This window comes from Schistocerca nitens, chromosome 9, assembly GCF_023898315.1.
Source record: "Schistocerca nitens isolate TAMUIC-IGC-003100 chromosome 9, iqSchNite1.1, whole genome shotgun sequence".
NCBI classification, from domain to species: Eukaryota; Metazoa; Arthropoda; class Insecta; order Orthoptera; family Acrididae; genus Schistocerca; species Schistocerca nitens.
The window spans coordinates 348209832-348225662 of NC_064622.1; the positions used below are offsets into that span (position 1 = coordinate 348209832).

The following is a 15831-nucleotide window of genomic DNA, read 5'->3' on the forward strand; positions in this document are numbered from 1 at the left end:
ACAATACAAATAAATGATCTAGTAGAAAGCGTCGAATGCTCTTTAAGGCTATTCGCAGATGATGCAGTTGTCTGTGCCAAAGTAGCAACGCCAGAAGATAGTAAGAATTTGCTGAACCACCTACAGAGAATTGATGAATGGTGCAGAACCTGGCGGTTGACCCTGGACGTAAATAAATGTAACATATTGCGCATATATAGGAAAATAAATCCACTACTGTGCTGCTACACTATTAATGAGAAACAGCTGGAGACAGCGTCTGCCGTAAAATATCTAGGAATAACTATCCAGAACGACCTTAAGTGGAATAACCACATAAAACAGATAGTGGGAAAAGCAGACACCAGACTCACATTCATCGGAAGAATCTTAAGGAAATGTAACTTATGCACGAAAGAAATGGCTTATAAGGCGCTTGTTCCCCAGATTCTTGAGTATTTGTCATCTATCTGAGATCCCTATCAGGTAGGACTGGTAGAGGAGATAGGGAATATCCAAAGAAGAGCAGCGTGTTTCATCACGGGATCACCGCATTGGAGTACACTACAGCGGCGTTATTCTAACTTTAAACCACTGTCGTGAGGCACCAAGTCCTTTCTCGCCAGCTGTCAACAATACTGGCTGACAATCGCTGCTGCAAATTATGGCTATTGGACAACCTGAGGAGAATGCAGCTGATCTGCTTTTTTAGAGGTAACTGGCTGAGATATGTGTACACAGATAGTATGTAAGCGCCTCTACACTATCAATTGTGCCTTCTAGGCGTCCATTACAAACAAAAGTACGAAACCTCTAGAACTGTAGTACGCGAAGAAGGTGAGCAGTGGAAACCGAATTGATGGTGTCGGGTTATCTTCATTGACGAGAGCAGTCCCGTGGAAAAGCGTGTAGGTGACCAGGTACGAACGCATGTCCTTCGCATACAGTCTCAAAGATTGAGCTATGAGGTGCGTCAGTTTTGGGACGGTATCGTGTACGGACGTCGGAATCGCTATCAAGTTGTGATGTATTCATCTTTCGAGACGATAATGCAAGAAGACATTGCTCGCAATTCGTGATCATCTTCCTTCCGGAGGTAAGAATCAACCGAATTGACTAATCTGGCGTATCTGTTGACGATAACCTGGTTAAGCACGCTTGGGACCATGTTGAAACTTGCAGTGCACCATCGCAGGAACCCTCTTCATGCACAGCATGAGCTCAGAAGGGCCGTCCTCGGAGACTTGGGCAGCCTTGAACATCAACGTCTTTTCTACGCTGTGGATACCATGCCAAGGAGGAGCCAAGCTTATTACAATGTATAAGGTTGAGCAACAGGATATTGGATGCTACCCAGCAGCATGCGAGGGCTGTCCAGAAAGTAAGTTCCGACTGATCGAGAAATGGAAACCACAGTGAAAATCAGAAATGTTTTATTTGTAACAGTTAGCTACACCTTCCAACAACTTCTCTACGTAGTCACCGTTCTGACTTAGACATTTGTCGTAGCGTTGTACCAACTTTCCAATACCCTCATCATTGAAGGCAGCCGCTAGTGCTTCCCGCCAATTCTCTACGCTGGCCTACAGTTCGTTGTCTGCGCCAAAATGTTGTCTTCATAGCCAGCGGTTTATGTGAGCAGAGATAAAACTCAAAGTGAGACAATTACGGTCTGTATTGTGGGTAATCAGACATTTCCAACTGAAAACGATGCAGGAGAATCTTGATTGCCCCTGCAGAATGCGGCTGAGAATTGTCTTAAAGAAGAAACCGCATGACAGTTATGTAATGTTGGCTGCATAGCTTCAGGCGAAATTTCGCATCAGCTACTCGTATTTGGCGGGAGACACTATTTTCTAGACATCTTTACGCGCTCACTGTGAGCTCAAAAATGAGAAGAACGAGGTGATGCTGTCTAGGGTCATACACTGCACAATACATCTGTGCAAAGCTTTATCGGATTTTCATAGTCGTTTCCATTTCGCGACCGATCGGATCTTACTTTCTGAAAACCCCTCGTATTTTGATTCCACAGCTCAACACTTTTAGACAGATTATCTCTCTTTTCTTCTTCTTCTTCTTCTTCTTGTTCCATATAAGCCATCTGACGACCAAGACATTCAATTACTGTGTTTGGGGTGGGTTTTGATGTTCGTCCCGTAGCTTCGCATTCTCTGGTAGCTCGCAATTTCTGCAGATCTTCTGTCATTTCCGCCAGTCATGGTGACTTGGTCATCTTCTTTCATCAGTAATCGAGAAGCTGACTGGTCAACCTGCTGCGATGCATCATGTAGACATGTTCCTTACCACGTCCATGATTTTTTCAGAGTATTTCTAGAGTTGCTGTTTGGTCGTCTTTTATATTTGTTAATTTCCTCGACTGGTTCCCGAATCTTCCTCATTATCTTTCTCTTCTGAATCTTAAGTTTCTCTGTGAGACCCTACCTTTTGAGTACTAGACACTCTACATCTACATGGATACTCTTCAAATCACGTTTAAGTGCCTGGCAGAGGCTTCATTGAACCACCTTCACAATTCTCTGTTATTCCAATGTATAGCGCGCGGAAAGAATGAACTATATCTTCCCGTACGAGCTCTGATTTCCCTTATTTTATCGTGGTGATCGTTCCTCCCTATGTAGGTCGGTGTCAACAAAATACTTTCGCATTCAGAGGAGAAAGTTGGTGATTGGAATTTTGGGAGAAGATTCCGTCGCAACGTCCAGCTCAAATCCTATATCATTTCTATGACACTGTCTCCCATATTTCGCGATAATAAAAAATCGTGCTGCCGTTCTTTGAACTTTTTCGATTTACTCCGTCACTCCTATCTGGTAAGGATCCCACACCGCACAGCAGTATTCTAAAAGAGGACGGACAAGCGTAGTGTAGACAGTCTCCTTAGTAGGTCTGTTACATTTTCCAAGTGTCCTGCCAATAAAAGGCCATCTTTAGTTAGCCTTCCCCACAACATTTTCTATTTGTTCCTTTCAATTTAAGTTGTTCGTAATTGTAATACATAGATATTTAGTTGAATTTACGGCTTTTAGATTAGACTGATCTATCGTGTAACCGAAGTTTAACGAGTTCCTTTTAGCAATCATGTGGATGACCTCACACTTTTCGTTATTTAGGGTCAACTGCCACTTTTCGCATCATCCTGGTATCTTTTCTGAATCGTGTTGCAGCTGTTTTGATCTTCTAATGACTATTAGTCGATAAACGACAGCGTCAGCTGCAAACAACCGAAGACGGTTGCTCAGATTGTCTTCCAAATCGTTTATATAGATAAGGAACAGCAAAGGACCTATAACACTACCTTGGGGAACGCCAGAAATTACTTCTGTTTTACTCGATGACTTTCCGTCAATTACTACGAACTGTGACCTCTCTGACAGGAAATCACAAATCCAGTCACATAACTGAGACGATATTCCATAAGAACGCAATTTCCCTACGAGCCGCTTGTGTGGTACAGTGTCAAAATGGCTCAAATGGCTCTGAGCACTATGGGACTGAACAGCTGAAGTCATCAGTCCCCTAGAACTTAGAACTCTTAAACCTAACTAAGCTAAGGACATCACACACATCAATGCCCGAGGCAGGATTCGAACCTGCGACCGCAAGGATCGCGCGGATCCAGACTGAAGCGCCTAGAACCGCTTGGCCACACCGGCCGGCCCAGTGTCAAAAGCATTCTGGAAATCCAGAAATACGGAATCGATCTGAAATCCCTTGTCAATAGCACTCAACACTTCATGTGAATAAAGAGTTAGTTGTGTTTCACAGGAACGATGTTTTCTAAACCCATGTTGACTGTATGTCAATAAACCATTTCCTTCGAGGTAATTCATAATGTTCGAACACAATATATGTTCCAAAATCCTGCTGTATATCGACGTTAACGATGTAATTTTGTGGATTACTCCTATTACCCTTCTTGAATATTGGTGTGACCTGTGCAACTTTCCAGTCTTTGGGTACGGATCTTTCGTCGAGCGAACGGTTGTATATGATTGTTAGGTATGGAGCTAATGCATCAGCATACTCCGAAAGGAACCTAACTGGTATACAGTCCGGACCAGAAGACTTGCTTTTGTTAAGTGGTTTAAGTTGCTTCACTACTGCGAGGATATTTACTTCTACGTTACTCATGTTTGCAGCTGTTCTCGATTCGAATTCTGGAAGATTTACTTCGTCTTCTTTTGTGAAGGCATTTCGCAAGGCTGTGTTTAGTAACTCTGCTATGGCAGCACTGTCTTCGATAGTATCTCCATTGCTATCGCCCAGAGAAGACATTGATTGTTTCCTGCCGCTAACATATTTCATATACGACCAGAATCTCTATGGATTTTCTGTCGGGTTTCGAGACAAAGTTTCGTTGTGGAAACGGTTATAAGCATCTCGCATTAAAGCCCACGCTAAATTTCGAGCTTCTATAGAAGATCGCCAATCTTGGGGATATTGCGTGTTTAAATTTGGCATGTTTGTTTCGTTGTTTCTGCAACACTGTTCTAACCTGTTTTGTGTATCAAGGAGGATCAGCTCCATCGTTTGTTAATTTATTTGGTATAAATCTCTCAATTGCTGCCGATACTATTTCTTTGAATTTGAGCCTACGCAGCATATACGGCTCCAGAGCAGATGACTGTCTGGTAGTGGTTCATTTTTGTGTTAGACGAAAGACTCTTTTTGCTATAGGGGCTTATGGTCAGTTGACATGCCAGTTCCAACCTCCTCATTCGAGTTGATAATGCTCGGACAGACTGGGTCCCAGCAGTTCTTCCAGGAGCTTAAACCTGTCGGTATTCTCGATTTCTCCCTCAAGATGCAATGTAGGTGAAGGATCACTGATGTGATTTATTGTGTTTTTTAAAGAGACATATTTAGCGCTGTAGTTGCTGCTTCTTGAATGAGAACATTGAGCTGATTCGCTGAAGTTTCTACTGAACTCTACAGAAGTGTCAGATCGTCGCGAATACTAGGCAATCAGCACTGAACCCAGTGTATCTGCGCCGCTGATAGACACCACTTGAAAGTCTCTGTCTAGCTTACTCCTTCCACCATTCTCTTTTTACTTTGTCTAGTTCACCGTTGAAGAGATGAGGAGTTCATCTCCCTGTGTTTAATTCCAGCATTTAATAGTTTTTTTTCTTTAGGCTCGTATGTCTCAATTCTTTCATTCCCTGCTCAACTTGAAACCAACAGCATTCACAGATATGCGGGTGAAGCAAAACTTTCATTAGTTTATTTATCAATCTCTTTGGTCATTTTTCACCACAGTAGGGGAATTCCTGGCTTCACCATAGACATCAATTACTACAAATTACTAGCATTAGAGCCGGCCGGTGTGGCCGTGCGGTTAAAGGCGCTTCAGTCTGGAACCGCGTGACCGCTGCGGTCGCAGGTTCGAATCCTGCCTCGGGCATGGATGTGTGTGATGTCCTTAGGTTAGTTAGACTTCAGTAGTTCTAAGTTCTAGGGGACTGATGACCACAGATGTTAAGTCCCATAGTGCTCAGAGCCATTTTTGAACTAGCATTAGATCCTACTCTACCGCATTTTCAAATTAAACACCTACTGCCAATTTAAATTTGAAAAAAAAATCCTAAAACAACATGAACAACCATTCGTGCTATCATTACACCATCAATGGAAAATAATACGCATTGTTCCAGATCATACTAGCTGTGGGTTCTTGTCTCCCTCTGTTAGGTGCTGCAGGCTGTCAGTCGGCGGTCCTTCCACTGAAGCCTCTCTAGTGGCTGATGGTGTACCAGCATTGGCTGACAAGTAGCCACTATAAAATTAACTGTCCTTTCCTGTACATTACTTAATTTCATTGTCCTTGAAAGACATTGTTAGCTTTCTTAATGTCTCCTGTGTCATTAAGTTCAGTAAATTTATCTTTGTGTCTGTTCCAGTTATAATTAAATTTTCATTGAGACATTTGAGTCTCATCTTTATCCACTATAATGATGGACGCTGAAGATATGAATTAAAAGCTGTACCACGGCCAGCAGTTGAACCCTGGTCTCCTTGTTTAATAGGCAGGAATGCTAGCCACTATACCACCACAGCACTGTCGCTACGATGCTGCATGGATTACTCAAGTCCAATGCCCTCCGCAGCACAAACTTAATATACTGTCCTTTTCTTCCCGTTCTTAGATCATCACTACTGCCAAGGCTCTCTGGCATTGGAATAACATCCCAGCGTTGGATCTTGTAATTAAATTTTCCTTGAGACAATTGAGTTTCACCTTTATCTATGATAACGATGTAGGCCGAAGAAATGAGTTGAAATCCGTGTCCTTAATTACTAGGCAGGACTGATAGTGCTATTCCAATGCCAGGGAGCCTCGGCGCTAGTGCTAATCTAAGAAAAGGAAAATAAGCAGCATATATGAATTGAAGTTTGTGCTGGGAAGGGTATTGGACTTGGATATTCCGTGTAGCAATCTCATCCATAGTGCTGCAGTAGTGCAATGGCTATCATTCTTGCCTAGCTAAGAAGAAGACCTGGGTTCAAGTCTTGGCAATGACACAAATTTTAATTCATTTCTTCGGCTTCCATCATTATTCCACTTATGTTACTATCAACGTCTGTCTTCCGTCAGAACATCTGGCACTCAAGTATTACGTAATCAGGCATTTCTTCAGGAGCGGGTCGTTCAAAACTTTGTGTAGGTCTTTTCTGTGTCTTAGACAAATATTAGCAGTAGGGACTACTAATGGAGTACACAGTTTAAGTGTTGATCAACAAACTTTTAATTTTTAACCACTAACGAACTTATGGAAAAATTTCCTAATCTCTGCGACATTTTTGAGGTTTTTACCATTGTTTATGTCACGTGTCTAATTCACTGATTGTTACAGACTAATTGACTAGCTTCCTGTCTAACTTTGTCGAATACGCCTTTGACGAATAACTAACGGCTTGTTGCTGAATTACTACTTCTAAAGCATAGCCCAACTATAGGTAGTTATGCGTGTGTTCGAGTAGTCCCAAACGGCTCAATACTTCCGAGAATAATACACTCCTGGAAATGGAAAAAAGAACACATTGACACCGGTGTGTCAGACCCACCATACTTGCTCCGGACACTGCGAGAGGGCTGTACAAGCAATGATCACACGCACGGCACAGCGGACACACCAGGAACCGCGGTGTTGCCCGTCGAATGGCGCTAGCTGCGCAGCATTTGTGCACCGCCGCCGTCAGTGTCAGCCAGTTTGCCGTGGCAGTCTTTAACACTGGTAGCATGCCGCGACAGCGTGGACGTGAACCGTATGTGCAGTTGACGGACTTTGAGCGAGGGCGTATAGTGGGCATGCGGGAGGCCGGGTGGACGTACCGCCGAATTGCTCAACACGTGGGGCGTGAGGTCTCCACAGTACATCGATGTTGTCGCCAGTGGTCGGCGGAAGGTGCACGTGCCCGTCGACCTGGGACCGGACCGCAGCGACGCACGGATGCACGCCAAGACCGTAGGATCCTACGCAGTGCCGTAGGGGACCGCACCGCCACTTCCCAGCAAATTAGGGACACTGTTGCTCCTGGGGTATCGGCGAGGACCATTCGCAACCGTCTCCATGAAGCTGGGCTACGGTCCCGCACGCCGTTAGGCCGTCTTCCGCTCACGCCCCAACATCGTGCAGCCCGCCTCCAGTGGTGTCGCGACAGGCGTGAATGGAGGGACGAATGGAGACGTGTCGTCTTCAGCGATGAGAGTCGCTTCTGCCTTGGTGCCAATGATGGTCGTATGCGTGTTTGGCGCCGTGCAGGTGAGCGCCACAATCAGGACTGCATACGACCGAGTCACACAGGGCCAACACCCGGCATCATGGTGTGGGGAGCGATCTCCTACACTGGCTGTACACCACTGGTGATCGTCGAGGGGACACTGAATAGTGCACGGTACATCCAAACCGTCATCGAACCCATCGTTCTACCATTCCTAGGCCGGCAAGGGAACTTGCTGTTCCAACAGGACAATGCACGTCCGCATGTATCCCGTGCCACCCAACGTGCTCTAGAAGGTGTAAGTCAACTACCCTGGCCAGCAAGATCTCCGGATCTGTCCCCCATTGAGCATGTTTGGGACTGGATGAAGCGTCGTCTCACGCGGTCTGCACGTCCAGCACGAACGCTGGTCCAACTGAGGCGCCAGGTGGAAATGGCATGGCAAGCCGTTCCACAGGACTACATCCAGCATCTCTACGATCGTCTCCATGGGCGAATAGCAGCCTGCATTGCTGCGAAAGGTGGATATACACGGTATTAGTGCCGACATTGTGCATGCTCTGTTGCCTGTGTCTATGTGCCTGTGGTTCTGTCAGTGTGATCATGTGATGTATCTGACCCCAGGAATGTGTCAATAAAGTTTCCCCTTCCTGGGACAATGAATTCACGGTGTTCTTATTTCAATTTCCAGGAGTGTATTTCTGTGGAGTCATGTTACCACCACGGCAAGTCTCACTAACAAGGGAACCTCCCCATCGCACCCCCCTCAGATTTAGTTATAAATTGACACAGTGGATAGGCCTTGAAAAACTGAACACAGATCAATCGAGAAAACAGGAAGAAGTTGTGTGGAACTATGAAAAAATAAGCAAAATATATAAACTGAGTAGTCCATGTGCAAGATAGGCAACATAAAGGAGAATGAAAGCTGGTGAGCGCCGTGGTCTCGTGGTTACAGTGAGCAACTGCGGAACGAAAGGTCCTTGGTTCGGGTCCTCCCTCGAGTGAAAATTTTACTTTTTTTATTTTCGCAAAGTTACGATCTGTCTGTTCATTCATTGACGTCTCTGTTCACTGTAATAAGTTTAAAGTCTGTGTTTTGCGACCGCACCGCAAAACCGTGCGATTAGTAGACCAAAGGACGTGCCTCTCCAATAGGAATAGAAAACATTTGATCGCAAGGTCATAGGTCAACCGATTCCTCCACAGGAAAACACGTCTGATATATTCTTTACGACACTGGTGACGGCATGTGCGTCACATGACAGGAATATGTTGTCGACCCACCTAACTTGCACACTTGGCGAATGGGTAAAAAGATTCTTCTACCTTGCCCGATTTAGGTTTGCTTGTGGATGTGATAATCACTCCAAAAAAAGTGATGAAAACATAAGAGTTTGTCACATAAACTGCATCAAATGAATGCAACAGTTTCAGAGTCGCACAGTTTTCCCTGTGCTCTGTCAAAACATATGTTTTTTACGTTTTCAAATGTTTCCGTGCGTAGACCGTCAAATTCTGTATATGTCCAAGCAAATCTGAACATGTCCTGGAATTTTGGAGAGCGAAGTTGATTATCTGTGAGTGCCTGAACTTTGATAATTATCTGAAAATAAAAAATTAAAATTTTCACCCGAGAGAAGATTTGAACCAAGGACCTGTCGTTCCACAGCTGCTCACGCTAACCACGGGACCACGGCGCTCGTAAGCTAACACTTTCCTCGATGTTGCCTACCTTGCGCATGGACTACTCAGTTTGTATATTTTGCTTATTTTTTTCATAGTTCCACACAACTTCTTCCTGTTTTCTCGATTGATCTGTGTTCAGTTTTTCAAGGCCTATCCCTGTGCCAACTTATAACTAAATCTGAGGGGGGTGCGATGGGGAGGTTCCCTTGTAAGTTAAGCCGCTGAGGACGCCGTCGGTGCAGCACGACGAGACTGCTGGCACTAACGTAACCGTGTCGATAAATTTGGACGTGGTTGTGTACATGTCGCCAGCCGCATCTTGCAGCAGAGCGACAGTAGGTATGACCATCTGATGATGTCGAATAGTGGTTTCGGTGAGATATGGTAGGACTTGCACAATGTCACACAGCGTAAAAAGTTTTTCATCCTACACTGATGGAGAAAAATCGAAACACCAAGAAGACATTGTGTGACATAAAGGAAAGTTGGTAGGCATTTTTATAAATCTCAAAGATGATGTGTAATGAAATTTTGCGCCTGTCGCATAACAGTAGCGCTACTAGCAGGTTTGCTTTACGGTCGTGTGCGTTAGTTACCTTTGAGGTTGCACATGGTGAGTTGATTTTAATCAAGAATGCCTTTAAAACTACGAAGACGCTATTATCAATACCTCACAGAGTTTGAAGGAGGTCTTGTGAAAGGGCTACACGAAGCTGTATGCTCCTTCTGCGCTACTGAAGAAAGACTTGGCAGCAATGTAGCCACTGTACTGACTGCTGGTAGCGGTGATCACCAGAGTGCACGGTCGCAAGAAGACTGGGCTCCAGACGGCCACGTGATACTGCCGAGTAGGCATGCCATCGTGTTCGGTGTGTGGCTCTGGCACGTTGTATTGTATCAGCAGCAGCAATTTGAGCAGCAGTTGGCACCATAGTGTCATTGTGCAGCGTACATTCCACTGACCCCAAAGCACCGCTTGCGACTTCAGTGGTGTCAAGCAAGAGCTCTCACTGGAGGGCAGGTTGGAGACCTGTAGTATTATCTGATGAAAGCTGGTTCTGCGTCGTACAAGTGACGGCTGTGTCTTCGTTAGGAGGAGGGCACTGGAGGCCCTGCAACCAACCTCTCTGATTGCTAGACACACTAGACTACATCTGGACTTGTGGTTTGGGGTGCGATTTCATATGACAGCAGGAGTTCTCTCGTGGTTATCCCATGCAAACTGATTGCAAAATTGTACGCCAATCAGGTGATTCGAGCTCATGTGCTGCCATTCATGAACAGCAATCCAGACGGTGTTTTCCAACAGGATAATGCTCGCCCATATGCCGCTGTTGTAACCCCAACAAGCTGTACGAAGTGTCGACATGTTGTCTTGGCCTGCTCGATCAGCAGATCTGTCTCCAATAGAGCACATGTGGGACATCATCGGACGACAGCTCCAGCATCATCAACAAACAGAGTCTCTGGTCTGAGTGACCAAAAGGCATGGAACTCCCTCCCACAAACTGACATCCGGCACGTGTACAACAAAATGCGTGCACGATTGCAGTCAACATTCTGGTGGTTACCCGGTTATTAATGCATTAGTATTTCACATTTGTTATGGCTTATATCGAGCTTACATTAACCTATGATCTAGCAAAATTTATCAGTTAAATACATTATCCAGACAAGTGTATTCCCGAAATTTTATTGCTCTTCATTAATTATTGTTTGGTGTTGCCATTTTTCCGTCAATTTATTTTTTATACATATTCTGTCTTGTGTGTGTAAACGTTTGTGTATGACGAAAAATCGAGCTTAAGTATAGATTAAAATGTGTGTGAAATCTTACGGGACTTGACTGCTAAGGTCATCAGTCCCTAAGCTTACACACTAAATTATCCTAAGGACAAACACACACACCCATGCCCGAGGGAGGACTCGAACCTCCGCCGGGATTAGTCGCACAGTCTATGACTGCAGCGCCTCAGACCGCTCGGCTAATCCCGCGCGGCTAAGTATAGATTAACATCGTAGTTTGTCAGCATACAGTCATGTCACTGACTGCCACCCATAAAAACCGTTAAAAAGTGACTAGTGTGACGATGTAATCGGTGTGTGTGCGCGTGCGCGCGCGCACGTGTGTGTGTGCGTGCGTGTGTGTGTGTGTGTGTGTGTGTGTGTGTTTGTTTTGATTTATGGACGCTCAGCCCCGGGGTTATCATCTTCTGTGCTCGCGAGCGGAGGCATTAACAGTCAGTGCGACACGAACAATAAAATCGCTTCGAAACAGTCGCAATCGTGCTGACTGAAGTCATATTGACATATCAGATACGTGATCCGTCTGGAATAGGTACATGAGCACTTATATAAACACTTTTTAATATGTTACAGAGGGATCACACTACTTAATTTGGGATATAAAATATTCTCTAATATACTATTTGACACAATACTGTCGATCATACAGAGGGAGATGGGGCCGTACCAATGCGGATTCCTTCCTGGGAAGTCAACTATAAATCAAATATTCACCTTAAGACAAATCATGGAAAAAGCAAACGAATACAGAGTTGGCACGCCTCACCTCTTTATAGATTTCAAAGTAGCTTATGATAGCATAAATAACAGATATATCAAGCTCTAGATGAACTGGTAATCTCTAGGAAGTTGGTAGGGCTGGTGAGAATGACAATGAGCGAAACACAAGGTAGTGTAAGAATAGGAGGAATGATGCCTTCTCTTTAATGCCGCCCTGGAGGAGGTGATGAGAAACATAAACCTTCTGAATAGGGGAACGATCTTCTATAAATCAGTGCAGATACTGGCCTACGCAGATGACATAGATATAATAGCACGAACCCAAAAAGCAATGGAAAAGACATTTACAGCTCTCGAACAGGCCAATAGGAACATGGGGTTAATTATTAATGAACAAAAAACAAAATATATGGCAGCTGGAAAAGCACATAGAGAAAATGTGCCAAATGTAATAACAGTGGGCAATTATACAGTTGAGAGAGTTGAACATTTCAAGTACCTGGGCTCGACAGTTACACATCTAAATGACACCTCCTATGAAATTAAGCAGAGATTAATACTAGCCAGCAGTGCCTATTTTGCCCTTAGAAGACTTCTATCCTCAAGGCTCCTCACTCGTACCACGAAATTAACTATGTATAAATCGCTTATACGACCAGTGCTTACATATGCCTCTAAAGCCTGGACATTAACTAAAGATATTGAAACACTGGATGCATTTGAAAGAAAGGTACTTAGACGAATTATCGGCCCAATCTGTGAAAGAGGAAGATGGAGAAGGAAATACAACCATGAGTTGTATATCAGATACAAAAAGCAACGCATCGGAAGGATAGTGCAATCATCCAGACTGAAGTGGGCGGGACATGGGGCTCGCATGAATGACACAGAAGTACCAAAAAGAATATTACAAGGAATGCCAGGAGGGCAGAGAGGACGTGGTCGACCAAGAGCCATATGGGAAGATGGAGTAATCGGAGATCTTACGAAGAGGGGCGATAGAAACTGGAGAATATTGGCAAAGGACCGAGAGAAATGGAAGGAAATTGTAGAAGAGGCCAAGGCTCATCATGAGCCGTAGAGCCAAGAAAGAAGAAGAAGATGTCTGTCGTGTCTTGGGGATTAATCGTCCGCGTCGGGGCGGTTTTCTGTAGACGTGAACACATAGTATATGCCTTAATTGTGGAAGATTAAGGCAAAGGAAATTGTATGTAAAATGAGAACGTTTCACGAGTGTCTGAATATTCGCTTAACCATCGTGGTCTTGTCGTGGAGACCACATCCATTCGAGTTGCGACCGTTACGCGCTCCCTCGTGAGAAGAACTTGCGTGTTACATAACTAACGTGAACTGTGCGTATCAGAACAAAAAGTAGTTATTGCACGTGTGATTTATGCTCTAAGTAGAACAGTTTTACCAGAGTTTTGTGTGAACTATTTCACCGTGTGTCCTTTCCCCAGCCCTGTAGACGTTCGTTACTTACAGGAACGCACGCTGTTGGTGGAACTTGCCACGGCGTATCAAGTACAGGGTGTTTCAAAAATGACCGGTATATTTGAAACGGCAATAAAAACTAAACGAGCAGCGATAGAAATACACCGTTTGTTGCAATATGCTTGGGACAACAGTACATTTTCAGGCAGACAAACTTTCGAAATTACGGTAGTTACAATTTTCAACAACAGATGGCGCTGCGGTCTGGGAAACTCTATAGTACGATATTTTCCACATATCCACCATGCGTAGCAATAATATGGCGTAGTCTCTGAATGAAATTACCTGAAATCTTTGACAACGTGTCTGGCGGAATGGCTTCATATGCAGATGAGATGTACTGCTTCAGCTGTTCAATTGTTTCTGGATTCTGGCGGTACACCTGGTCTTTCAAGTGTCCCCACAGAAAGAAGTCACAGGGGTTCATGTCTGGCGAATAGGGAGGCCAATCCACGCCGCCTCCTGTATGTTTCGGATAGCCCAAAGCAATCACACGATCATCGAAATATTCACTCAGGAAATTAAAGACGTCGGCCGTGCGATGTGGCCGGGCACCATCTTGCATAAACCACGAGGTGTTCGCAGTGTCGTCTAAGGCAGTTTGTACCGCCACAAATTCACGAAGAATGTCCAGATAGCGTGATGCAGTAATCGTTTCGGATCTGAAAAATGGGCCAATGATTCCTTTGGAAGAAATGGCGGCCCAGACCAGTACTTTTTGAGGATGCAGGGACGATGGGACTGCAACATGGGGCTTTTCGGTTCCCCATAAGCGCCAGTTCTGTTTATTGACGAAGCCGTCCAGGTAAAAATAAGCTTCGTCAGTAAACCAAATGCTGCCCACATGCATATCGCCGTCATCAATCCTGTGCACTATATCGTTAGCGAATGTCTCTCGTGCAGCAATGGTAGCGGCGCTGAGGGGTTGCCGCGTTTGAATTTTGTATGGATAGAGGTGTAAACTCTGGCGCATGAGACGATACGTGGACGTTGGCGTCATTTGGACCGCAGCTGCAACACGGTGAACGGAAACCCGAGGCCGCTGTTGGATCACCTGCTGCACTAGCTGCGCGTTGCCCTCTGTGGTTGCCGTACGCGGTCGCCCTACCTTTCCAGCACGTTCATCCGTCACGTTCCCAGTCCGTTGAAATTTTTCAAACAGATGCTTTATTGTATCGCTTTTCGGTCCTTTGGTTACATTAAACCTCCGTTGAAAACTTCGTCTTGTTGCAACAACACTGTGTTCTAGGCGGTGGAATTCCAACACCGGAAAAATCCTCTGTTCTAAGGAATAAACCATGTTGTCTACAGCACACTTGCACGTTGTGAACAGCACACGCTTACAGCAGAAAGACGACGTACAGAATGGTGCACCCACAGACTGCGTTGTCTTCTATATCTTTCACATCACTTGCAGCGCCATCTGTTGTTGAAAATTGTAACTACTGTAATTTCGAAAGTTTGTCCGCCTGAAAATGTACTGTTGTCCCAAACATTATTTCTATCGCTGCTCGTTTAGTTTTTATTGCCGTTTCAAATATACCGGTCATTTTTGAAACACCCTGTATATGGATAATTACAGACACCGGTCAACAGCAGTCATCGTCGTACCGTGTGTCCTCCCGTAATTATGCTGAATGGCTCTGAGCACTATGGGACTTAACATGTGAGGTCATCAGTCACCTAGAACTTAGAACTACTTAAACCTAACTAACCTAAGGACATCACAACATCCATGCCCGAGGCAGGATTCGAACCTGCGACCGTAGCGGTCGCGCGGTTCCGGACTGAAGCGCCTAGAACCGCTCGGCCACAACAGCCGACCGAAATTATGCACGTTGTTGCACTGCCGCTGCGCGTTATTGGACGGGCTTCGGCGCCCGCACTTACCCTTTGCCCTTGATGATGTACTTGCCCTTGGTCTTGCCCTGGGCGCAGGTGAACTGCGAGCATGGCTCGCGGATGCGATGCCACGTCTGGCCCACGGCGTAGCCCTCGTTGCGGCGTTGGTCGTAGCACTTGCCAGGGTACTCTGTGGGACAGAACATTGTCACATTTAAGACATGGAAATATCATCCATCCATCGCTAGTAGCTAGCTCTACGAGGGTTGTTCGGAAAGTAAGTTCCGATCGGTCGCGAAATGGAAACCACTGAAAATCCGATGAAGCTCTGCACAGCTGTGTTGGGCAGTGTCTCTAGTATGCCCGTAGATCGCTTCACGACGCCCTTTTAAGTTATGAGAGCACAGTCAGCATGTAAAGATGCCTAGGGAATAGCATTTCCCGCCAAGTATGAGGACAGGGTGAGAGATATCGCCTGATGGCGTGAATCCCATACAATGTCATGCGGTTCCTTCTCCGTGACAATTTTCTGCGGAACTCTGCAGGGCAATGAAG

General features: G+C 45.1%; 1 protein-coding gene across 1 annotated transcript in view; it reads right to left on the reverse strand.

The window, feature by feature from the left end:
- Positions 1 to 15831, reverse strand: part of LOC126203154 (U-scoloptoxin(16)-Er12a-like) — a 100312-nt gene that overhangs the window by 6748 nt on the left and 77733 nt on the right. Inside the window, exon 3 of the mRNA XM_049937396.1 lies at positions 15325 to 15466. Within this exon, the coding sequence (XP_049793353.1) occupies positions 15325 to 15466 (142 nt within the window). The remainder of the gene's footprint in view (positions 1 to 15324; positions 15467 to 15831) is intronic.